Source organism: Microcebus murinus, chromosome 6, assembly GCF_040939455.1.
Source record: "Microcebus murinus isolate Inina chromosome 6, M.murinus_Inina_mat1.0, whole genome shotgun sequence".
Classification (NCBI taxonomy): Eukaryota; Metazoa; Chordata; class Mammalia; order Primates; family Cheirogaleidae; genus Microcebus; species Microcebus murinus.
Window position 1 is genome coordinate 105869510 of NC_134109.1, and position 25014 is coordinate 105894523.

Below are 25014 nucleotides of genomic sequence, written 5' to 3' on the forward strand. Positions count from 1 at the left end.
AGGTAATAAGTAGTTTTCCTCCACTATGTTGAAGCAGATGTCAAGAGAAGCTTATAATCACTGCTACCTAAGGTGTGGCATTCATGCAAGCGTGATGACTACATCTAGTCATCATGAATACCAAACACTGATTGCAAACTTTTCCCTTTTCTACTTCGAAACAAGTGAGCCAAAGAACATGAACCATTCAGGTAGATAAGCACCATGTCTGTGAGAACAGTTTTTAGGCCATTGTTAGAGGAAAGCTGGTAACACTGGCGGGGGAAAGCTCATGTTCTAAAGCTGCAAGATTTTAAAGCAGCAAATGAGCATACCAGAAAATTTTAAACTGCATAACATTTAGTTAGGGTCAAGGGAAAAGGGTTTAAATAAAAGGTAAGCCACAGGAAAGACTAAGCCACATTCATCTGAAATTTCAGAATAATGCAGGTATAGCTAAGTGATTACAAAAACTATGACATTAAGATGTTCATTGAATGAATATTTTATTTTAATAGATAATTCTTTATAACACTGACCCTTTGTCAAAAAGAATGAGCTTTTCTGATGAAGTAGGAGTGATAAGAAAAAACCTACAGCGCAGAAGAGTAAAGCTCCCAACAAGGGACTGGACATTGTCTCAGAGAGCACTCATTACATCTTAGACAACACTGCTCTTCTTTCCTCTCCGCCATAGATTCAGGTTTCACAGTTTTTCTCGACACAATGGCAGAGAGACCAGCATCATCCATTATCTATGTATCACTTGTTCACTAACTAAAAAGCTTTAGTCTTCAGTGTTGCAAATGCAGTTTCTGCCATTGATATCAAAAGGTGAGAGAATGAGACGAGGGATTAATTTAAGGAGGTTACTTGATATTTGACTCTGGATAGCTAACCGAAAATGGATATCATCTTCTGTACTTTGGACCCCATTATTTCCTACTCCAAATTCTCCAAAGATGGTAAATAAACTTGGTAAATGGTAGTTTAACTTGCAAATCACTTTTAAGAATGTACAAAACAATATTCTGGAGAAAACATTTTATTGATGATGAAGACAAAATAAAATACACATAAGGCTCTCTTCCCACCCCTAATATGGAAAGTGGGACACTGAATGTAAATGTTCAGTTTAGAACTTTGCTCCGCTGTAGAGCTTCAATAGGTAACCTAAAATTCATGAAATGGAACTCATGCTGAAGGACCACATTAAATATAATAAAGAAACCAGATATCATTTATGTAAACTGTATATATCTACCTAAAGAATTAAAAATAAATCCAATTCTGACATTTCACTGTTGTCTGTATACTGAAAAAATATAATGGCTTATTCTTTGGTATGAGAAGCTATATTATGGTCCTTTTACCCTATTATACAAAAAGGGGATAAAAAATCTGGTTCAAGATGTTCAAATTTTATTGCTAAGGCACATTTTGCAGTTTAAGAAAACTCAACTGAAATGATTTATTTGTTCAATTATTTGTTAATGGTCAAATTAGTAATTTTCAGTCTGAATGCTAAACAAAATGTTAATAAAAATAACAAGATATATAAACTTCCCTCAATGAGATGTAGTTAATAAAAGTTGGTTACATCAGAGTATTTATTATAAACATGCCCGATTTTATTATTTTCTTGCTATCTATATTCTTACAGTTTACTGTATTATTGCACTTTTGTCTAAAACCTCAAAAATCTTATCTAAAATCAATTCTCTAATGCTAACTTTGTAGGAAAATTGCATTTCACATTATTAATCTCATTAGTACAACTTTCCTATAAATAAGTATGAAACATTTGGAGGATGCATATATAATGAGTGCTTGGTTACTATAGTAGCAAATGTCAAACTAACTGCTAAAAAAAAGTCTAAAGTTTTTGACATTTTCAAAAATCTAATGTATCATTTATCATTGTTCTCTAAATACTGTGGCAAGAAAAGTCACCACAAGTAAAAATTAAGATACTGTTGTAGAGATTATGAGGCAATTTTATTATAAATTCCTGATATATTCCACCCCTGCTTGTTCTTAATCTAAATGTAATTTGGTACTATGATCCATTTATGAAATTTATTTTAAAAGGCATAAAAGAATAAGAAGAAAAAAATCAGTACCTCCAAAACAAGTCAGACACTCAGTAAGTAACCTCAATAAAGAGATAACTTAGCCAGCAAAGTTACAATGCATTCCTTGCAACTACATCAGGTCTCAAGGTTCTGAGGATCTGAAAGGTCTTCTGATCCACTTAAAAGTGGCCACCAACCAAATTAACTTCTCTGAAAGAAATCTTTAAACAATTATTTCAGCCTAACCCTTCTTTGTATGGACCCATTGCAGATGGTTCATGTTTTATTAGGGATTCAAGTGTAAAAATATATAGTCAATCCAAGGCAAAGTGTTATGTTGTACGTAAAATTAACATATATAGAATATAAAATTTGAACTGATATTGAAAAAGTCAGTAACATATTCATCTAATTAAAAAAACCTACTGATAGGACAAAACATTTTATTTTAATTACACTAGTACAGTAAGTTCAGAAAGACCGTGGAGTTCTGCACAGAAAGCTCAGCACCAGCAGGACAAAGCAGACAGTGGCCGGTCAGTGCTAACCGCTAGCACACAAGCCCCTGCCGCATTTGTATGATTTGGAGTAAGGCCTCCTGAACATCTTCATCCATATGACCCTTGAGAAAAAGAAGAGGAGAAATATTTTGTGTCATCTTTCGTTTGCACAAGAATTCTAAAGACAAAGTCTTCATAAAAGAGCATAACTAGTTGTGAGTCACCAAATGCTAAAAAACTCTTGCCATTGTGGTCATACTTAAAGACATTATTGTAAAAGGGAGTGGAGCTCTATTATGAAAAGAAAGAAGTCAGTAAGTACTGCACAGTAGTTGCTTTTAACATCTATTACCAGAAAACAAATGGACAGACTTCTCTCTCTTTTTTAATAACAATCTCAGATGACAGGAGCAGCATAAGCCATAAATGAGCAGAGTAAACTAAAAGGAAACTTTTTGTTGTTGTCACTGAGGTTCTTTTTTTTTAGTGAGAAAAGTGCTTGATTAAAAATCCCCATGGCCAGACGCAGTGGCTCACATCTGTAATCCTAACACTCTGAGAGGCCTGGGCGGGAGGATAGCTTCGGCTCAGTGGTTTGAGACCAGCCAGACCCCATGTCTCTACTAAAAATAGAAAAAATTAGCCAGGCATGGTGGCACATGCCTGTAGTCCCAGCTACTTGGGAGGCTGAGGCAGGAGGATCGCTTGAACCGGAGTTCAAGCTTGCTGTGAGCTAGGCTGATGCCACGGCACTCTAGCCCAGGCAACGGAGAGAGACTCTGTCTCTCAAAAAAAAAAAAAAAAATTCCCCATATTTATATTTTTAACTTAAATATGATCATATAATATATATTATTTTGCAACTTGCTTTTATGTAGTGTCACAGAAATCTTTCCCTAGAGATACCTAATTATTTAAGTTATTATATAATATTCCACTGTATAAATGTATTAAATTTCTTTACCCATTCCCCTAATGATGAACATTAAAGGTACTTCCAATCTTTAAGGACAGATTCCTAAAGAAGAAATTGCTGGGTCAAAAAGCAGACTCAATTTTTAATTTAGCAAAGTACCAGAAATTTCCCTCTATAGAGAATATGACAATTTACACTCCCACCAACACGCCATAAATGCCTATTTTCCACATACACTCTGGCTAACACTACAGACTGTCATCTTGTTTAATATTGTCAGTTCCATAGGTGAAAAATGGTACTTTGCTGTTCATTTGCATCTCCCCCATTACTGATGAGTTTTAGCATCTTTTTTACATGCATGTTAGCCATTTATATTTAAAAAGAAATACTTTAAACTTAAAATGGTGGCAAGAGTTGATTAAATGCGAGTCAATATGGTGGGCTTACAACACCCTCCACCACACTTTTTTTTTCTGGAGTACTTGAACAGGTTTTAGCACAACACTTCCTATTAATATAAAAAGTTTTGCTTCCAAAATCTGTTTCTATAACAGCAGGATGTTTAAATTTCAAACATTAGCCATAGTTGACTAAACTGAATTTCTTAGTTAACTTTATGATGCCAGAAGGCAAGACTATTTCATTTCAGATGCCAATTGCTTTTGTTATGTTTCATTAGGACTCGGTAGAAAATAATTTCATATTTCACAAGCATATATTATAGAAAATAGAAAGCCTTGTTAGTTTGCTGTATCTTTCGGTAGGAGCAAGGTCTTCTTCCTTTCGCCAATGCTAGCGAGTTCCTCACTCTCATATAGATTTTCTGTGCTTTTCTACTATTTTCCCACCTAAATTTCCTATTCTAGAATCCCTCAATAGTCTTCTCTAATAATTACAATAAACTTTCAAATCCTAGCTTATCTCCTCTCTACTCAAAAGACGTAGCTAAAGATACCTTCTTTTATCACTCCATTCATTCTTTTTCATTGGTTTCCCCTCCATCTCCTATAGAAAAGGCAAGCCTATTGATTTTAAAATATGTCATAAAGTATCTTTCTATTATTTTATCTAATTTTCTTTTTTAAAATGATATTTCTTTGAAGCTTTCTCTCACCACCCATTTTTCCTTCCTTCATATTTTTTGTTTGTTTTTATAATGTGGCCTAACACTTCAAATCCAAATAATTGCCATTATATCTCTCCTGTTATTTTAACATTTTTCTCTTTTAGTATATCTTCCTGAAAAAACTAGTCTGAGAATTTTGGAGATGCTGCACATAGGGTTTCCACAGGGCATTAAGTATAGTATCCTTCATATGTTAAGCATTTCTTAGTATGATTTAAATAAATAGCTTTCTCAGTATACCTCTAAAGAAGGGAATTCATAATCTTATGTGTCCCTGAGTTTAGGGATCAATAAATAAATGTTATTGATTATCTCTTCACAAACCAATTTTTCTTTATTACAATTCTATGCACACCCTGCTTGTCATTTTCATACTTTTCTAGTACTCTTTACATCTCAAAGAGATAGTCCTGAGCTACCAAGAAACATATGAAATCCTCCCCACTCTCCTCTTTTAGCTGACACTTACGTGTGGATGTCAAGGCATTACCTCCAGCTGGCAACACCGTGAACATGTGCTGTCACCACATTACCAAACTGTCTATAAATTCAGTGACAAGCAGATGGAGACAGCACTAAATTTAAGATGCTGTGTTACCATAAAGCTTTGTAAATTTTTCTGGAAGATACGCAAACCATGATTAAAAGAAATAATTGTTTTTAAATAAGCATATAGGGTACAGCTACTTTAAACATCAATTTCTTTCACATAAATTTACTTGAAAATAAAAAATTATTTTCTCTAAAATATTCTTTCCAAAGGAGAAATAGTTCTTTACCTGTGCAGCACTAAGAAGGTGTGTCCGATAAATTGAGATTACTTCTTGGTGCTGTCTGTCAGCATCCTAGAAATGTAGAAAGATAGATCAGAATATCAGCATTCACCTTTCCAAACACATGGAGGCTTGTGACAATGTTGGCCTCATGCCCGATGCTACAAAACAGTAATATTATTATTAAAATGCTCCCATTACTTTTCATAACAAACTACTTTGGTGTTACCAGATGCAGAATTCCATAACATTAGTATAAAACTTTTCTCATGAATGTGTGGGTTATTCACAGTGAAAGCAACGCCACTTACCCTAAGTAACATGAAAGGATTGCCTTAGTTCACATCGAATGCCATGAGCTCATGCAGACCACTTATCAACTTATGCTCCGGATTCCAGCAAAAGCTTCCCATCTTGCCTGCTAGCTCTACACTGTGTCCCTATCATGTTTCTGACATGGAGGCAGCTCTTCCCTCACATCATTTTGGCTCAAAAACCTTGGGTGACATTTCTTTACATATAAGAGAGAAACCATACTCATCAGCTTGGTTCTAAAGAATTTCCACAATTGGGCTTCAAATGCAGCAGCCCCCCCTTATCAGTTTCACTATCGGCAGTTTTACTTTCTCTGTGTCAGTTACAATAAGATATTCTGAGGCAGAGAAAGAGAGGGAGGGAGGGGCACAGAGATACCACATTCACAAAACTTTTATTACAGTACGTTGTTATGTGTTTTATTTTATTATTAGTTATTGTTATTAATTTCCTACTGTGCCTGATTTATAAGTTAAACTTTAACACAGGTATGTATGTGTAGGAAAAAAACATATCAATAGTATCTGTAAGGTTCGATACTATCTGCAATTTCAGATATCCACTGGGGGTCTTGGGATGCATCCCCAGTGGATAAAGGGAGACTACTGTATAGGCAGGCATTTTCCTGCCCCCAGCCATGCCGCCTGCATTCTGCCTCCATGCCCTTTCTGAAACTATTTTGTTTGCATGGAAGATCTTCTATTTTCCTGTCACCTACCAAAACTCCATTTATTTTACAAGTTCAGGCCAGGTACTCCATTCTTTGAAATTAGCTCCCACCACACAAGTAATCTTTCCTTCCTGGGAACCCATATCACTTAGAATCTGGTACTACATTCTCAATTCTATATTTGACATCTGTCTCCTTGTTATTTGACTTTTCAAGAATCTGTATTTTGCCCTTCTTACAACCCAGAACTCCTTGGGGACAGGAATGGTAAACTCTCTTTAACCCTGACAGGGCTTAGCATGGGGTCATGAAGATAAAAAATAATAAACAGATATTTCTAATTATTGAAGGAATACCATATCCTTTTGGTAAGATCCAAATCAGCAATTTTCCATTATTATGATTAATAGCTAAACAGTGTTAAAAAATAAAAACTTGAAAAGAAAACCTTTCTTCTATTTAAAAATAACTCATAAAGCAATTCCTACAAAATAGGATATTAGCAACAATTTACATTTGATTGGGCCATGTTCTACTCAGCATTTCAATGTATATGAACTCATTCAATTAAAAATATAAACAAATAAGTAATCAGTTCTTATTATCCTATTTTATGGATGAGGATGCCATAGTTTAAATGGAATGTTCCATGCTACTTGCTTGTAAGTGGCAGGGCTGAGACCAGAGTTCCAACTTCAGCATTTAAATACAAATGCTTTCTTTTAATATATAACGGAGAGATGGAAATCCAGATGCCTTCTTTAAATATATAAGGATATAAGGAATAAAACCATAGGAATGCCCATCTTTGGTCATAAGAATGAAAGATTATTAAAAACCTCCTTCAGTTTAGTGGACCAGGTGGATTTGGAGTCAGCCAGTCCTAGGTCTACATCCCAGCTATATGACCCCAGGCATCAAGTAATTTAATCTTTGTTTCCTTAAGAATAAAATGGAACAATGAATAAATCTGTTTTGCAGGATTATGATGAAGATATAATATGTAAAATGTTTAACGTAGTGCCTGGCATATAGCAGGCACCAAATAAATGATATTATTATACCACGAGTATAGGTAACTTTTGGCAAAAACAATTACATTCTTGGATCTGAACACAGGTATAAATCAATTTAATTTCTAAATAAGCTTTGTGAACTAATGTGAGCCTGCACAAACTAGCGCAGAGTCCTGTGCATCTGGTTACTTACAGCCAGCTGCTGCTGCAGGGACTTCACTTGGTGCTGCAGAGTGTCAATCAGTTGGCTCTGCCTCTTGGTGGGGTTTCCACTTGTGTAGGTGAGTTGGGAAAGGCCATTGAGTGCTTGTTTTAGTCTTTCTACATCATTAAGCAGTTCAGTTATCTTTTTAAACAAAGGAAGAAAATTGTAGGAGAAGCATATTATTCATTTATTCATTTATAATAAACATCTTTGCATCATCATTCCTTTAAGACAAAATTTATACATCAGAAAATTGAGGTATGAATATTATCAAGATTATCAACAGTATATACAATATATAATTTAATTTCTTTAAATTCTTTTCAGCAAATTCTTTATAAAAGCAATACCAAATTAAGAATAAATATTAAATATATCAAAAGATTTGAGCACGACCTTAGTCTTTCTACGTTTAGATTATACATAATTATCTATAAAGATATATAAACTATCCTCCAGGTAATGTTTGGAATACAGGAAGGGAGGGGGATTCCCTTCAACAAAGTGTGAAAAGAAAAAGTGAGTGTCTCATTTAAGTCTAGAATTAACAGGCATGCCTTGTTCCCTTTTCAAGAGTTTAATTATTTAAGATTACTTTGCTGTAGAGAGGGGAAAAAAACAGGGAAGCTGTTTAGAGTGGTGGAAAAAGCACAGGCTTTAAAGTTGACAGGTCTGACTCGTATGAGCTTGGCTAATTTCCTTTACTTTTCTGAGTGTTTGTTTCCATACTGGTGAAAGGCAGAAAATCTTTCAGAGTTAAAAAAATCAAATGCAATTATAAATATATGCCTGGTACATAGTACATGCTCAATAAATGAAAAGCATAAGTAGATACTAATAATTAGCTATTATAATTATATATTACTATATTGATAACTACCTTCCAAACAAGTTTAAAGGATTTAAATTCTGGGACATAAAAACAGATATGCCAGAGGTTTGGACTTGTACCTTTCCACTGAGGTGTTTGTCTGCTTTTACTCATCACTGTATCCCCAGAACATGGCATGTAGAAGGCATTTAATAATTACTTGCTGAATGGATAAAATAGCGGTCATGTCTCATCTCCATAGTACAAACTTTATGTAACTACTAGTTGTAAAAAAATTGCTGAGTATCTATTCTATAAATTGTACCATGAGAATGAAAGATAAGAAGAAAAGATAAGTTATAAATCCTGCTCTTATAAACTTACTGGGGAGATCAACCACATAATTCTAACATGGTAATACAAATATTTCAAATGCAAAGTTGAAACAAAACATGTATTTTGAAAGAGGAACTATTTACTGTATACTAGATTGGACACTGAAGATTTTAGGATGGAAGACAAAGTGTTAAAAAATGTCTAGGATGCAACTCAGGAGAGAGGAGGGGGAGAACATTCTGGGTGAGGGGACCAGTCTATAGAAAGACATGGGAGAGAGAACATACAATGAATTGGGGGGCTCGGTTTGCTGGCATAGGTGAATTCCAAGATCAAGTTTGGGATGCTCCCTAGAATCCTCAGTTTCTTGCAGCCCAGAAGCATAGCTTTTTTTATCCTCTCCATCCCTACCCTTCAGATGCTACAACCCCCTTGAATTTTGACTATTCATCTATGAGGCAAGTGAACCATGAGTCACCCATCTTTCCTCAATTAAAGGAACAGAAGGAAAAATGCTTTTGATTTCTGTTTGTTACTTTTTCCAATTCAGAAATTTTTTCATACCAGTAGTCAAAACAAAAGGGAACATTTAATGGTCACTTTGTTAATACTTTTGTAAACCTCCGTGGGATACTATGGTAAAGAGTTCTATTCTCCTTCTGCTCTGTTAGTCCTGTTCTGGGGTTTCCAACCTATAGCCATGCAGACTACTTTGTGCCCTACCTTATTATCTTTGGCTTCGATTTGTTTAGCAGATTCTTGTATTCTTCTTTGTAACTCTGTAATTGTTGTTAAGGACTTATCACATCGTTCCTTCTGATCCTTGATTTCTTGCTCAATGCTGAAATGTAGTAACTCCTTCTCATCTTTTGCAGATAGCTCCTTCTTTTTGGCATGTAAAACTTCCTCACATACTTCCTCGTACTTTCTATTCAGATTGGCCAATTTTTCATTTAAGTTGGAAATCTGTGTCTCCAAGTCACTTTTCGTTGCTTTATATTTAGACAAATCAACTACCTCTCTCGTCTCCAATTTTTTTAATGCTTGTTTGGTATTCTGAACCTCAGACTGAAGTTTGGAGACTTCTTCAGTTTTGTTTTGGCTTTCTTCTTCCTTTTCTCTCAAGCTAGCTTTTATGATTCCAACTTCTTTCTCAAATGCTTCCTTAATCTGCAAATGCTCTGCCAGGGGCACAGAAGAATTCTTTTGATTCTCCAACAAGTGATGTAGTTTGGCCACTGTCTGCTGCTCTTTCTCATAACACCTTTGCATATTCTTTAGGTCTTCCTTTAGATTCTCAATTGTGCCATTAAGAGATTTTTTCAGGGCCTCAACCTGTTCCACTGGAACATGCTGTTTTTGCAAAAGATTTTGCACTGTAAGTATCTCAGAAGTTTGTTTGGCATTTTCTTCTACTAGCTTCTCTTTCTCATTCTTTATTTCTGTGTATTTCTGTGACAGATCTTTTAACTGTTTGGTTAGCTCTTCTGTTTTTCTGCTTAGTGCTCTTTCCATTTCATGAGAATTCTCAATGAGAACATTCTTATCCTTTAAATCTTTCTGAAGGGTAAAAATCTCCTTTTTTAACTTGTCATTCTCTTGCTTGTTTTTCCTGGCCTCTTCTTCCCTGGCACTGTACTTTTGTGTCTGCTCTGATAACTGTTCTTTTAGTTCCTTCTCTGTTGTTTTAAATTTTCTCTCACATTCTTCAAAGCTGATAATTGGTGCATATTTTAGCTTAATGCATTCTTGTATTGTGTCGAGTTCCTTCTTCTGGGCTTCAATTTCAGCATGCAGTGTCACAATCTCTTCTTGGCCTTGTCTGTAGTTAGCCAGTATTTCAGCATTATCATCTTGTACCTTTTTCATGCTCTTACTTAGAGCACTCATCTTTTCCTCATGCTCTTCTAGGCTGATGTACTCAGCTTTTATTTGGTTTTGAGTGTTTTCCAGGTTTCTCTTCATTATTTCATTCTCATCTTTTATTTTTATAAATTCTTGATTTATATCTTCAAATTTTTTCTTCACATCTAATAATTCTCTGTTAGTTTTATCTAATGTGTTACTCAATGCTATTTTAATCTCTTCATGGGTTTTAACTGGCACATACTGATTGCTCATAGTCTTTTTCAAGTTAGCGCTTTCAGACGTGAGTGCATGTATTTTCTCTTGGTCTTCACCACATTTTTTCTTAAGTTCAGACACTTGTTTTTTAAGTTCAATAATATTGGATTTCAGAGCCGTTATCTCTTTTTCATGTTTCTCAGGAGGAACAAATACAGCTTCCAGGCGGCTAATGTTCTTACTTAAACTGTCATTTTCCTTCAGCAGTTTCTCTATTTCCAGGGTCTTTTCTGTATATTTCTGTGTTACATCTAAAAGCTTTTTATTCAAATCATCAAGAATGACATCGTGTGATTTTTTCATTTCTTCACTTACTTTTAAAGGAACATAGTGATTTTTCATTTCAATTGTTAAGTTATGTACTTGCTGGTTGAGGAGCTTATTATCCAGATACACCTTTTCAATTTCCTTTTGTAATGTCTGATTTTTCAGTGTTAACTCGGAGATCTTCTTCCCAAGTTCTTCTGATTTTTGCTCCAATCTATTCTTGAGCTGTTCGTGTTCCTCCGGTTTGACATGCTGAGCAAGCTTGGCCTTAACATTCTCAAGTTCTCTCTTTAACTGTCTAATTTCACTATGTGATTTTTCATATTCTCTTTCCATTTCCACTACCTTTTTTGCTTTCTCATTCACTTCATTCGATAATAAGCTCTTCATATTTTCGAATTTTTCTGTTGGAATGGAAAGGGCCAACTTTGCTAACAATTCTTTTAACTGTCCTTCCATCTCTGTGACTTTTCTTCCTTTCTTCTCTCGCTCCATTTCACACATACTAAATTCCTTCTGCAATCGCTTATTTTCTTCTCTCAGCTTGCCTTCATCTCTCTTAAACCCTTCTACTACCATCTCATTTTGTTTGATTTGGTTTCTTAGTTTTCCCACTTCTACCGAAGCACCTTCATATTTTGCTTTCATGTCTTTCAACTGGTCCTTCAGTTCCTCCGCCAGTCTGTGATTCCCTGTAGCTGCTTCACTGGTTAGGTGTTCTTTAAGGGCAAGAAAATGGGTCTGCATTTGTTTTACTTTACCTTCTGACTCAAACATCCTCTTCTGCACATCTTTTAATGCATCTTCTAATTGCTTTATCTGTTCATCTGAATCCTCCTTGACCCTTTCACACTCTAACGCTAAAGCTTTGCACTCTGCCACCTTGTGAGCCAGCTCATTTTGGAGTTTGAGTCGGTCTTGTTTTGCTGAGTCACAGAAAGTTCGCATTGCTTCTAACTCCTTCTTTAAAATTTCATTTTCAGAGTAGGAGGTTTGACTGGATAAAGATAGCTCCAGGGGTCTTAACATAGATCTGCTTTGCATATGGGCTGGCATACCTGTGGAGGTACACTAAAAAGAAAAAAAAAAAAGATACCAATCACAAATGCCTATAAAAGACATTAACTTTACTTAAAAGACATTAACTATATTTATTTGCCAAACTTATAGAAAGTTCCCACATCATCAGGAGTCAAAGGGTTTTCAGACTACATAGTATGGTGGCAAAAAAATATAGTACTGATTTTTGTGGTAAGAAGAATAATTTTGGGTATGATTTCCCTAATATGCTCAGAACATTTTGAGGGTTCTGTTCACTTAATTCTATTTCTGGCAGAACAAGAAGGAAAATAGCTGTGTCCATTGGGTGCTATTTTCTCTTTCTTTCCCTATTCTAACACCTTATTCCAGGCATGAATATCAACTTTATCAAAACATATTTATTATTTCTATATTTTATGACACATAATATGTTTAGAAGTTCAAATTCTGAAGAAAGCTGTAAGACCCTTGAAAAAAACAAGTATTATGATTCTAAATATGCAAATAATTCCACAGAATTATAGATTATTTAACTTCTAATAAGATATATGACTATGACTTCTAGGTACATTCACTATTAATTCCAATATAATATTCTTTAAATTATAAGAATATCATCAAAATAAACCTAGTTAGTACGAAAGTTGTCAAGAGAATGTTAGTCAATTGACAAAAAAACCAGTTTTCACCTCTCAAATAGGAAGATGAAGTAGAATTTAGCACAAGACCTTAGTGTAAAATTTAATTAGTATTGTATTCCTTCTATTAAGTGCTGATAAGAAAAGAAGCATCATTAAACTTCTTGGTGAAATAGTTTATAAGTATCAGAACATACAATCATGAAAGAATAATGTTTTCATTTTCCTCACATAGCCTAACACAGGGGTCTTCAAACTTTTTAAACTCTGTCCCTCAGAGTATAGGAGGGCCGGACTATAGTTTAAAAAAAAACTATGAACAAATTCCTATGCACACTGCACATATCTTATTTTGAAGTAAAAAAACAAACCGGCAAAAACACCCACATGTGGCCCACGGGCTGTAGTTTGAGGACACCCGGCCTAACACAATAAGGGCTCTTTACAAGCGCTAATTCATTGATAAAAGCTGTGTGCTATGAGTACATTCCATTATTTTAATAGGCAGGTTTTACTGTTATTCAGTTAAATCTGAACTGCTTTCCCCCAGATCAAGAAGAAAAAAATTGACAAAATGAAATAATTTCCCAGCCTTGGTCTGCTTTTAAATTATCTTTCAACTTACCAATTATTTAGACTAAGACTACTGTAATTTACCAAGAAATTTCTTATACACCTTCACAACTTCTATACTTGTACTGTAATCAAATATTTATCAAATCTTTTTAAATACTGGTCAGTTGATAACTATTCTCTCAACATGGAATCTTAGAATTTTCTATCTTAGGCATCATCTAGGCTAACTCACTCTGTTTACAGATGAAGGAATATAAGAAAAGCCTCAGAAGCCCAAATATTTATCTGTTCTGCAGTCCACAGAAGGTGCTAGAAATGCAAACCTTGTATCTGCTAAAATGTAAACATGAGAAGCAGATAAACAGGTAAGAAAATCAGATAATACTCTACCTCTGGAAGATTTATTTTGAGGCAAATTTCCAAAACATAGAATACATATTTAGTTACAAGGGAAAATACATTTCAAAGCCAAGAAATTACTTTTGAATTATTCATATCTATCTTCTACTTTATATGGGCAAATAGGAAGAGTTAACTGATCACTATTAATGAATGGAGGCTTACTATCAAAGACAATGAAATTGTAATTCAAATCTCTTATTATAGCCACTATCATCAAAAACACTCTAGAGGGCACCAGAAACAGCAATATCTGCTTTTATTAGATTCAAGAAAGCAAGAACAACTTTTCTTTGATAATGAAACACTTACTCCATGTATATAGACTTAATAAATACACAATGCTGTTTTCTTCTTTATATAAAGGCACTAATATTTTCATTAAATATTTTTTAAAATTAAGAAAACAGTATTACCTGTGAGTCTGTCATATACATTTGACCTTGTTTAAGAAGCATATCTTCTTTTCCTAAATAAGTCCAAATAAATGACATCTTAACTTAAATATCCATACCAGAGTAGGCTAAGTATTAATTTGATGTTATTTCCTCTCCTTTATTATTCAAACAAAAGAGAAGCAGGAGGTACAACATAAAATTATTTTGTTCTAAAATACCCATATTTTTTTCCTTATTATTTCTATAAACATAAGGGAAGAACCTACAGCCTACTAATAAATAGATTCTAAGTTGGTTTTTAGAAATATGTAAGATTGTTAAACTAAATAGGCTAAGTGATTATTATAAAATATGCACCTTATAATCAATCAAAACAAAAATGCTGTTCTTTTAAATTTATAGGATAAATATTACTCTTGTGCTAGAGGATAGTTTAGTATTCACTAGGAAACAAAAACAGGTTTTCTAGAGAAATTGTTTAAAGTTGGAGAAAAAAGAAGACTGTACAGTCTAAAATAATTAATAAATAACTGTTTATTGAACTTATAGTTTTAAAATGCTTACCTGCACTGAGACTGATTTCTCCAACTTAGAAAACTATGTTTATGTTTCTTTCCATAAAAAGCAAGCCAAGTATCAAAAGACAAAGGTCTACTAATCAACAAGGCAAATTTGGTAATTCCTACAATATACAAATTAAAAATATAGGTGGCTAAGGAAAATCAGAGACTCAGTGATGATCAGATTTTATTAGAGGGTACAGGGTTATCTTAATCACTTCCTAGTTCCATCTTTTGAGGTATAACACACAAGTATAGTTGGATGAAATTTAGCAGGAGTATCATGTACAGTTAGGCAAATAAGAATAAACATTCTTCTTTGCTTGAACTAGGTAAACTACAATGATAATCCATACTTTTATACTTACGGTTACTGAAATGGCTTCCTGATCCTAAATGATCACTCTGAAATCAGAAGCATAAATTAAAACATTTTAGGTGAATGTTGCTTCATTTTGTTAAATTCTGTATCTATTTTAGCTCTAAATGATCCAGTCATTAAAACCACATTTTTGACATTCCATGTTTCTCCTGAGCATTATTCTACTCAAACCCACAAAAAGACACAGTACTAGCAACGATTAGAGAGATCAGTTGGGAATAAACTAAGCATTTTAATAAAAGCAGCCAAGTGTTTCAAGGAAAAACTTTACTGCTCAATAGAAAAAAAGAGAGCCCCAAGTGAATTGAAACAATTTTCAGTACCTACTGCTAGCTGCTGCTTTACCACAAAAGGAAGGAAGTGCCAGATTTGCATCAAAAACCCATTTTACTTTACCACTGTTGGGAGTTGACTATGAAATATTAGCATAATCCCACCTTTCAGAATTTATAAAATTCTGTTACACGTGAAGGCAAAAGGAGACAAAGCAGGAAATGAAACTGAGGCAAAGATCTACACACAGCAATAAACCCATCAGTGCATCAGTTATGAAAGGAGAATAGAGAAACTTCAGATTCTCTGAATCAAAATATACCTGGATTGCTCCTTTTCCCAAGTAAGCCAAATACAAAGATTCTAATATATAAATTAAAATACTAAATTTCAAGAGTAAATACATCCAGATGTCTTCATATTCGTGTATTTGATTGTACCAAACTCTGAATTAGGTGTCCAAAATAAAAACAGTCCATAATTCCATGACTAAATTAATGCTACCTCCATTAATTCTTAGTGCTCCCAATGGTACAGAAAAAATATCTGTAAGCTCAGTTAAGCTATTTGTTCTATGCAATATATAATACTAAAGTTTGCAGTAACTACTATATAGGCTTATTATACATGTATAGGGGGAGCTGTGCACATAAGGAACTCAAAAAGCTTAATTTGGTTTACTCAAATGAAAACAAATGCACAAGTTATAATATAAAATTAGCCTCATTCTAAAATATCAATATTTCCCATTTTTCTATACTTGTAAGGGAAATACCTACATATTAGGTATAACACATAATTCACAACACAGTAATTCTATTGGCAGTGTATGAAGTTTTTTTAAGCATGTGAGATGATACAGTAGTGGTTATTCAATGTTTATATATGATGAATTCTCAGTTTTTAATGGCTGCTTTTATAATTACTAGGTTATGTATAAAGTGGGACCCATAATTTTCTGTTTGGAAATAAAAAATCATTTCTAGTATAAAAATTCATCACAATGAATATGTACTGACTGAGGTAATTCTTTGGGTTATAAAATGATGTTTCTGAATAATCTTTAGGATAAAGATTATTCAAATAAATATACAAATACGTTTGTTCTATTTTTAAAAAGTTATGAAGCTAGAAAGTACACAAATATTAAGGGTACAGTACAATGAATTTTTGCATATGTATACCTTGTCTAATCACAACACAGATCAAAATATAGAAAATTTCCAGCACCCTAGAAGTTTCTTCATGCCTCAACCTACTCACCAAAGATTAGATTTATCTGCTTTTGAACTTGATAAAAACAGAACTGTGCAGTATATACTTTATGTCTCATTTTTTTCATGCAACCTTATATCTATGAGCTACATCCATGTTTTATATTCTTTTTCATAGTGCACACATAATTTTTTATTTAGAAAGAAAAACATTATTTTTGCTATGGTCTGACTATCTTTCCAAATGTCTTGAAATTAATTCCCATTGTGGTAATATTAAGAGAAAGGGCCTTTTGGGATGTGATTTAGTTATGAGGGCTCCACTGAGGCCATGTAAGGACAGTGTTCATCCCTTTGCCAATGTGAGGGTGCAGCAAGACGACCCTCACCATGAATGCCAGAGCACTGATCTTGGACGTCCCAGCCCTAACTATGAGAACTAAATTTTTCTTCTTTACCAATTACCCAGTCTCAGGTATTTTGTTATAGCAGCACAAACAGACTACAGTACTTTTTTTAAAAAATGTACTTTGGCACCATATTCCCCAATAAGGATAAAAGAGTCATACTGAATCAGCCACAGTTTTCAGTGACGCCCAGTGAGGATCCTTTCTGAGATAATCCTGGACATACCACTATTCATTTATGTAACACTTTCATTATTATTATTATCATCACAATCACTACAAATGTACAGGTAAAAATATGAAGTTCTGAAAAGGTTAGGATGACAACAAAGAGAAACTGGAACAAAACTAAATGTCAACTACATGCTAGTAAATTTAAATGATCTCATTTAACCTTACAACTCTGTGGAAAAAGAAACAATCACCCAAATTTTTCCAAAGACGCAACAAGCTCAGAGACTTTAAGTAAGCAGCCCAGCCAAGCACAGTGCTTGTGCCTGTGATCCCAACTACTCGGGAGGCTGAAGCAGGAAGATCAGGAGTTCAAGAATAGCCTGAACAACAGAGAGAGACCCAGTCTCTAAAAAAAATGAAAAAAATTAGTCTAGCATAGTGGCATGTGTTTACAGTCCCAGCTACTCAGGAGACTGAGGCAGGAAATGCTTGAGCCCAGGAGTTCAAGGCTACAGTGAGCTATGATCATGCTACTGCATTTCAGCCTGGATGACAGAGTGAGATCCTTTTTCAAAAATAATAATAATAAAGTTTTTTTTAAATAAAAATAAATACATAAGCAGCCCAAGGTCATACTTTAAATAGATTTATAATTCAAGTTCAAGTCTGATGCCAAATTCCTTACCACTACCCATTATAAATTACAGGAAATAATTTAAGCTTTCTATACCTCAAAATATTTATATCTGTTTTTCAGAGCCTCAATAGTTCTTAAACTTTCTTCATGTTGCTTTTCTTTAGCTGCCAAAAGGGACTTCAGCTTTTCTCTCTGAAATGGAAAGGAAAAATACAGAATAAAATCACCCTGTGCTTAAAATTGGGTTAAAAATGTGTTTTAGAAAATGTGGATTGGAATTACTTTAAGGACTGGAGTCAGTGAATTCTTCAACCTGGTGGATTTTAACTATTAGTATAGTTGATAATTCCTACAAATATACCAATAAAACATATAATATATCCAAATAATATAATGAAAAATTTAAATTTCTATTTGTTTTAAATTTTAATGTTTTCATTTTCTACATAATATTCAGAATTTTATATTTTTTCATAACAATTTTCATAGAAAGTGAGACATTCAGAGGCGATAACAACAAAATGCCTATAATAACCCATGCCACTATATTCAAAACATACTTTTATAATCACATGCAGATTTTGTTTTTCCCTTTCAACAATAACCAGAAATGAATCCTGGTCTCCATATCAATTCAGGACTTATACTTTTACTACAATATCATCCTCGATTTACAAAACATTTTTACAGCTTTAAAATAAAATTTATCATCCTACCTCACTTTCCAGATCATCAGCAACCATTACTTCCTAAATTTAAAAAGAAGAAATGCATTTTAACTCTTGAAAGTTTATTTTAAAAGGCATAAGAGCTTGGCAAATATATTTTTTAAAGACTGGCACATGTCTTTAATATTGGGGTCAAAAATATAAGAAGAAAATGTCTATGTATTTACCAACTTTGTTATATGAGTTGTCATTCATTCTTTTCACTAACCAGATTCAGAAGCACTTTGGATTCTTTTGAGAACCCATTAACCACCAAGTCCTACTTGTTCTTCCTCTTTACATTTTTTGTCTACTTCTTCCTCTCCAATCCATGGCCCAACTATAGACTGGTCCTTTATTATTACCACACACCTAAATTATTGATACCTGCCTTCTTTTTTTGGTATTAACTTTTTAATTGTGTTAATATATCACATGTGAGTATATATAATGTCCTAGTTTAATAATTATTTAAGCATAATAAAATGAGCATCTATACCACCATCCCTGTATATTTAAAAGGAATATATACTCTGTATTTCTAAAAACATAATACAGGGTTAAATACATATGTTAAATCGAAATTGTTAATTTTGTTGTTCAAAGTTGCTACATCATGAGCTGTTCTATGGAGAAGTCCTCGTGGCAAGGACCTACAGCCCCTTGACAACCATCACATCAGTCAATTTAAAAGCCGATCCCCTTTAGCCCTTCAGGTATTGCAGCCCCAACCAACAGCTTTGACTGCAACCTTATGAGGGACCATAACGCTAAACCACTTCCAGATTCCTGGCCCTCAGACAGCATATGAGATATTAAATATCTGCTGATTTAAGCTAAATTTGAGGGCAACTCGTTACACATCAGTAGATAACTAATACACCTTGCATGTCTGAAATCATTTTTTTCCCGTCCTCTCATTTGAATGGCTGGCTACAGAATCCAAGTAGGAAATTTATTTTCTTCAAAATTCTGAAGGCATTGCTCCATGGTCTTCTCATTTCCAATGTTACAACTGAGATAGTCAAAGCGATTCTGATTTTTTATCCTTGAACATGTAACTTGAAAATTGGGGGGTGGGGGGGAGGCATTTGTAGGATTTTCCTTTTCCTCAAAATCTAAAGTTCAACAATGATTGCTTTGGTGTGGATCTAGCTTCACTGACTGTGGGTCCTCTCAATCTGGAAATATGATGTCTTTCTGTACTGGAAGATTTTCTTGAATTACTTTATTGATGATTTTCTCCTCCCCTCTGTTCTTGCTATTATTCAGATGTTGGACCTCTTAGTGTGTTCTCCAATCTTCCTACCTTTTCTATTTGCCAAGTCTTTATCTTTTTCCTATACTTTTGGGTTTTTTTCTCAGCTTTATTTTTGATGTCAGAATGTTTCCTTTTTAAAATATCCTGTTCTCACTTCAAAGATATAATATTCTCTTGTCTAACTGAAGATAAATTAATACCAGGCAGTTTTTTGTTTTTTAAAATTTCCTTTCCTGGCACAATCCATTTCTTCCAATTTTCTTTTGTGTTTGTTTAGTATCTACCTTCCATGGTTGAAGCTGTCCTCAGATATCTAGCACCTTGGTCTCTGCTCATGTTTAAGAGTGGAGCACTAAATAACTGACTAGAAGGTCTAAACCCATGTGTAACTAAGGGCTTTGTTGAAGATGACATGGTCGGGCCATATCACTAGCTAAGGAATCCCTCGTTTTCAGTATTTTTAAGTTATTTACTTCTTGGGCTGGAAAGATTCCTTTGGGAAGAATCCCTACCTAGCTGCTGAAGGACTTGCCAACAGTATTCCGGTAGCTAAGGAGAGTGGGGGAGACAAGGAGGGTCCCAGCACTTAGATGCCAATATTCACTTACTCTAGTTGTGTTTTGTGTGGTATACCCATCCTCAGCTATACTCAGTGTCCCCAGTTCAGAGACTCTGTTTAATCTCTCCAGAGATTAAACCTCTAATCTTCTGTTGAGGGTAGAACAATTCAGTTGCAGCTGAATGGAATGAGTCAGGGCATTTAGGAACCTGTTCCTTAATTGGGCTTTTAACCAATAATGCTACCTTTACCTCCAAATCCAGAGGTACCTGGTACCACTAACTGCTAAGCCTTTTAGGAGTTCTGCGTTATAAATCATTTCACTTTCCCCATTGCTGGCCTCAGATCCCAATTTCTCAAGTATATGAAGTCATTTATCATTCATTCATCTGCTTTCCAGAGTCAACATTTTCTTAATGTGGTATTGACTCCTGCTCTATTGTTCTAAAGAATGCTTTTAGAATGTTCTTAGTATGGGAATGGAAAAGAAAGTAAATGCACATGTTCAAACTGTAATGTTAACCTAGAAGTTACCCTTATTTTTAACCATACCAAAGTTAGTATTTAATTTTTATACTGACTACTTAATTTTATCAACATATTTTATCAATTTCTGAGCTCACCCATGTTTCTTATATTCCACATCTTTCCTTTGTGTTTACATTTCTTTATGCTTAAATACATTCTTTAGCAGTTATTTTCCCAAGGGTCTATGGAGGCAAATTCTCTAAGTCCTTGGAAGTCTGGAAAGGTCTTCATTTTGACCTCACTCTTGTTTGGGAATACAAGTCAAGGTTGAAGGCTCATTTTATTAGCATTTTGCAGATATTAATAGTCCTTCTTTTTCCCAGTATAAATTTTCCTAACATCTGACCTTCCTTTCTGACCACTTTTAAGATCCTCTCTTTAAATCTGATGGTATATAATTCCACAATATGGTATCTAGCTGTGTCTATATTTTTATTTACACAGCCTGGTACTCAGAGTACACTATCATCTGAAATCATCTCTTTCCTTAATTCCTGGAAATTATCAACAATTATCTGTATTTTCTTTTAACTACACTGCACATTTTTTTATGCCTTTTTCTCTCTGTGCCACATCTGGATGAATACTTTATCCTATCTAACAATTCACTAACTTGTTCTTTAACTCATCCAGAGTTTAGCTGTCACAATTTGAATCTCAGGGACTATTCCTAGGGCAACTAAATCAATGTATGGGGAGAGGGTGTAGGAAAGGAAAGACTCAAAGATGATTCTAAGGTTAGTGTGGGTAGCAAAGACAGTTGATACTGCTCTTAGAACAAAGAAAAAGGTGATGACTGATTTGGGAATGAGATAATGAATTTGCTTTTAGATATGTTCAGTTTCAGGAAAATCTGAACTAGATAGCAAGATATAAAAGTGATACAGAAAATTACAACCAAAAGGACACAGCTATACCAACCATGCATTTACTTCTTACTTTTGAAACGTAAATATCACACAAGATTTCACCTGTGATAAGTCATGTGCACACTGTGTATTTAAAGAGTGATCTGATTATACTGCATTATATATATATATTCTACTTGCCTCTAAAAATAATGATTTATAGATATTTCTTGCATTTCTAATTTTTTACACAACAGAGATTACAGATTATTGCTTCTGTCATTTTGGCCATTACAATATTCTCTTGAATGCTCCGATACCCTCTTGCTTCTTTCTAAATTCCACGGAAGTACAATCTCCTGCAGGAAGTGCCCCCTCGGAGACAGTGGCCCACAATGACCTCGTCTCACTTCCCTGAATGTCCCTTGCACTGTCCTCACCTATTAGATGGCTTATGCTACTTTATATTTAACATTAAGTTTCACATAAAGGATCTGGTCCCCACTAAGATATAACTCCCTTAAGGGCAATGATTTAATTTTACCTCCTTTAGCACAATCGCTAACAATTTGTTATTGGTGATGATTACCAGTGGGAAAACAGTGTTGGATTTTTTTTATACTGCAGATAATTTACCTCATTCAGCTGTAACTGTAAACCATTGACTTTATCCAATAGTATTCTTTGTTCTTGCTGAATTTTTCTTAACCTCTCTTTCAAATCTTCATTTTCAATCTCCAAATCCTTAAATAATGAAGATAACAGTTCGTTAGACCAACCTTAAAAGGGCAATTCTTATAGAATAAATTTTTTTAAGTAGTTCACTACCATGTACAGATGCATATATATATAAAACACTTTAAGCACAAGGATACAATAATTTCAATGATACTCAAGCGATTTAAAATCTACAAATCAGAAATAACACAGAAAATTACTGTTCTATCATATCTAATAAATACAAGTATATACTACTAGAAGGCAAATCATGATTCCAATAATTAAAAAATAAAACCATCACCTAGAAACAGAAAATAGCAGAAGAATATGACATTTTAACTTTTGCTTAAAACATTCCAAGTTTATGAGACTATTCTAATGCTTTTGTTAAACTAATCATCATTTCAGTATTCTGATAAAACATTAAAGGCTCCAATTTAAGGATATAATTCACTTTCTTAACACTACATAGTAAACTAAGAAAATCCAAATAAAATGCTTTTATTTTTATTATATTGAAAACAGCCATTCAATTTATAATTTAAAGGTGCTTCACTCATAAAATAAACTATATAATTATGGGTTCTTCCTCTAACACCTAAATTTATAATTTAAAGGTGCTTCACTCATAAAATAAACTATATAATTATGGGTTCTTCCTCTAACATAATTATTTTTTGAAACTTTGACCAACATAAAAGGTAAAAAGCACCATGTGATTCATTTAACAAAATTATTTTTCTTAATTGAAATAAAATCAAAATACTTTAAGAAAAAGTTCAGATTTCATTTTGTTTACATTAAAGACACTTCTATCGCTATAATTTTGCAAAATGAACATAAATGTATGATTTATATATGATTTATTTAAATCAAAGAGTTGTATAAAGTTGTTAAATTATTTGCTTTTCAGAATATACATCAAAAAATACTTCTTATGCCATACTTCTAGTGTAATAATTTAATTACACAATACTGACCTAAACATTTGTAACAAAAGTAGATTCTTCAGAAGGAATTGGGCAAGAAAATAGAAGCACAAACCATTTTAACACGAGTCCCTTCCTTTCCCTCTCTCTCTTGCTTCTCTCTTCTCCCCCCATCCCACTACAAACAACACTGGAATTCTTTTTAAAGGAGGACATCAAATACTTTTTTTTTCTTTTTACCTGAATGTTTTGATGTTCCCTCTGATTTGACTTCATGTTTACTTCATCTTGCATGTGTGTCAAATTTCGCTTTGGTAAAACATAAGAAAACGCAGGTTACCAAGTATGAGATCACAGAAAAGTATATTTTCCTAAATAGGCCATTTGCCCAGTGATTTTTAGTTTATCCAATATTAAATTTTGCTGCACAAACACAAGGTGGCAGTATTTCCACTTAGAATCCCCAAATGGAAAGCATCTTTAAGGATATAGGTTCTAAATATATCAAATATAATTTTAAAATACTAAATGATAGAACTTAAAATACTCATGAAAGATTTATTTTAACTAAATTTACGAATTTTTAAAAAGGAGAATTTGTACCTGACAACCATTCCCAAGTGAAGAATTTAGTTTAAAAACTATTTATTTCTCTGAGCACTGCTGAAATAAAATATCAAGAGATTTGGTAAGGACAAAACTAACAATCCTCTGATCTGAGCTATGTAAAAAGATCTCTAAATAATTTGGTTGGGTTTATGTTTTGTTTTTTACACTTACTGATTTGAAACTTTATTCCAGCTTAGAGATTTGCTTTAACAAAAACACAACACGATTATTAAACGAGAGAAAAAATAACCTTTTTTTCACCCAAATTGATCTTTAAATCTGTACAGTAACTAATTTAGAAAGCTATTTCTTTCTTCCTTTCTTAGAGTTTAAAAAAAGCTACTATGTTAATTCTCCAAGATAATTTTTTCATGTTTTGTATTACTTGAGTTTTGGTTTAACCAAGTTTTTAAACTATCATGAGTTTGGATCTAGAATAAGAAGAACAGATCTCATTAAAAAGATATTCTACATCCACAATTTGGCCCAGCTACATTTGTAGCCTCATTCCTTCTACTAAAGGACTGTCCTTGGAGTGGAATCTGACATCTTCTCACATACCACTTTCCTTTCCAGCCTCCCCTTCAGAATCCTCACCCACTGCCTTTACTCTCCCCCTACCCTGCCTCAGACATACTCAGTCAACCCTGTCCTTTAAGATTCATCTTCTTGATAAAGCCTTATTAGCACACTAAAAGAACTTCTCTTGCACTCTGGCTCCTTGTACCAGTGATATGGTCCCATGAACCACTGACTGAACGCTCACATCCTGCCTTCTGCTATCTGTTAGTTAGTCACCAGTGGATATAAATCCAAAGACCTTACCACATAAAGTTCTTCTTAATCTGACACCTGGTTACTTTTGCAGTTCCTTCTGCTCCCTCCACCATGTGCACACGACTCCCTTCAGTGTGGCCTTCTGCTGCCCCAGGGACATGTTAAACACGCTCCCTCAGCAAGGCCGTGGTACCTGCCCCTCCCTTGGTCTGTGAGGCTTCTCCCACAGAGCCCCAACCCTCTCATCACCCTTTGATCCCG

General features: G+C 34.0%; 1 protein-coding gene across 2 annotated transcripts in view; it reads right to left on the minus strand.

The window, feature by feature from the left end:
- Positions 1–2480: 2480 nt before the first annotated feature.
- UACA (uveal autoantigen with coiled-coil domains and ankyrin repeats) overlaps positions 2481–25014 on the minus strand; it is a 96885-nt gene continuing 74351 nt past the window's right edge. For both annotated transcript variants that reach the window (XM_012768314.3, XM_012768315.3), the window contains exons 10-19: positions 23608–23676; positions 22355–22462; positions 18532–18564; positions 17909–18007; positions 15097–15133; positions 14187–14239; positions 9449–12187; positions 7567–7719; positions 5379–5444; positions 2481–2676 (exon numbers count right to left, since the gene is read on the minus strand). In XM_012768314.3, the coding sequence (XP_012623768.1) occupies positions 2605–2676; positions 5379–5444; positions 7567–7719; positions 9449–12187; positions 14187–14239; positions 15097–15133; positions 17909–18007; positions 18532–18564; positions 22355–22462; positions 23608–23676 (3429 nt within the window). In that variant the 3' untranslated portion in view covers positions 2481–2604. The remainder of the gene's footprint in view (positions 2677–5378; positions 5445–7566; positions 7720–9448; positions 12188–14186; positions 14240–15096; positions 15134–17908; positions 18008–18531; positions 18565–22354; positions 22463–23607; positions 23677–25014) is intronic.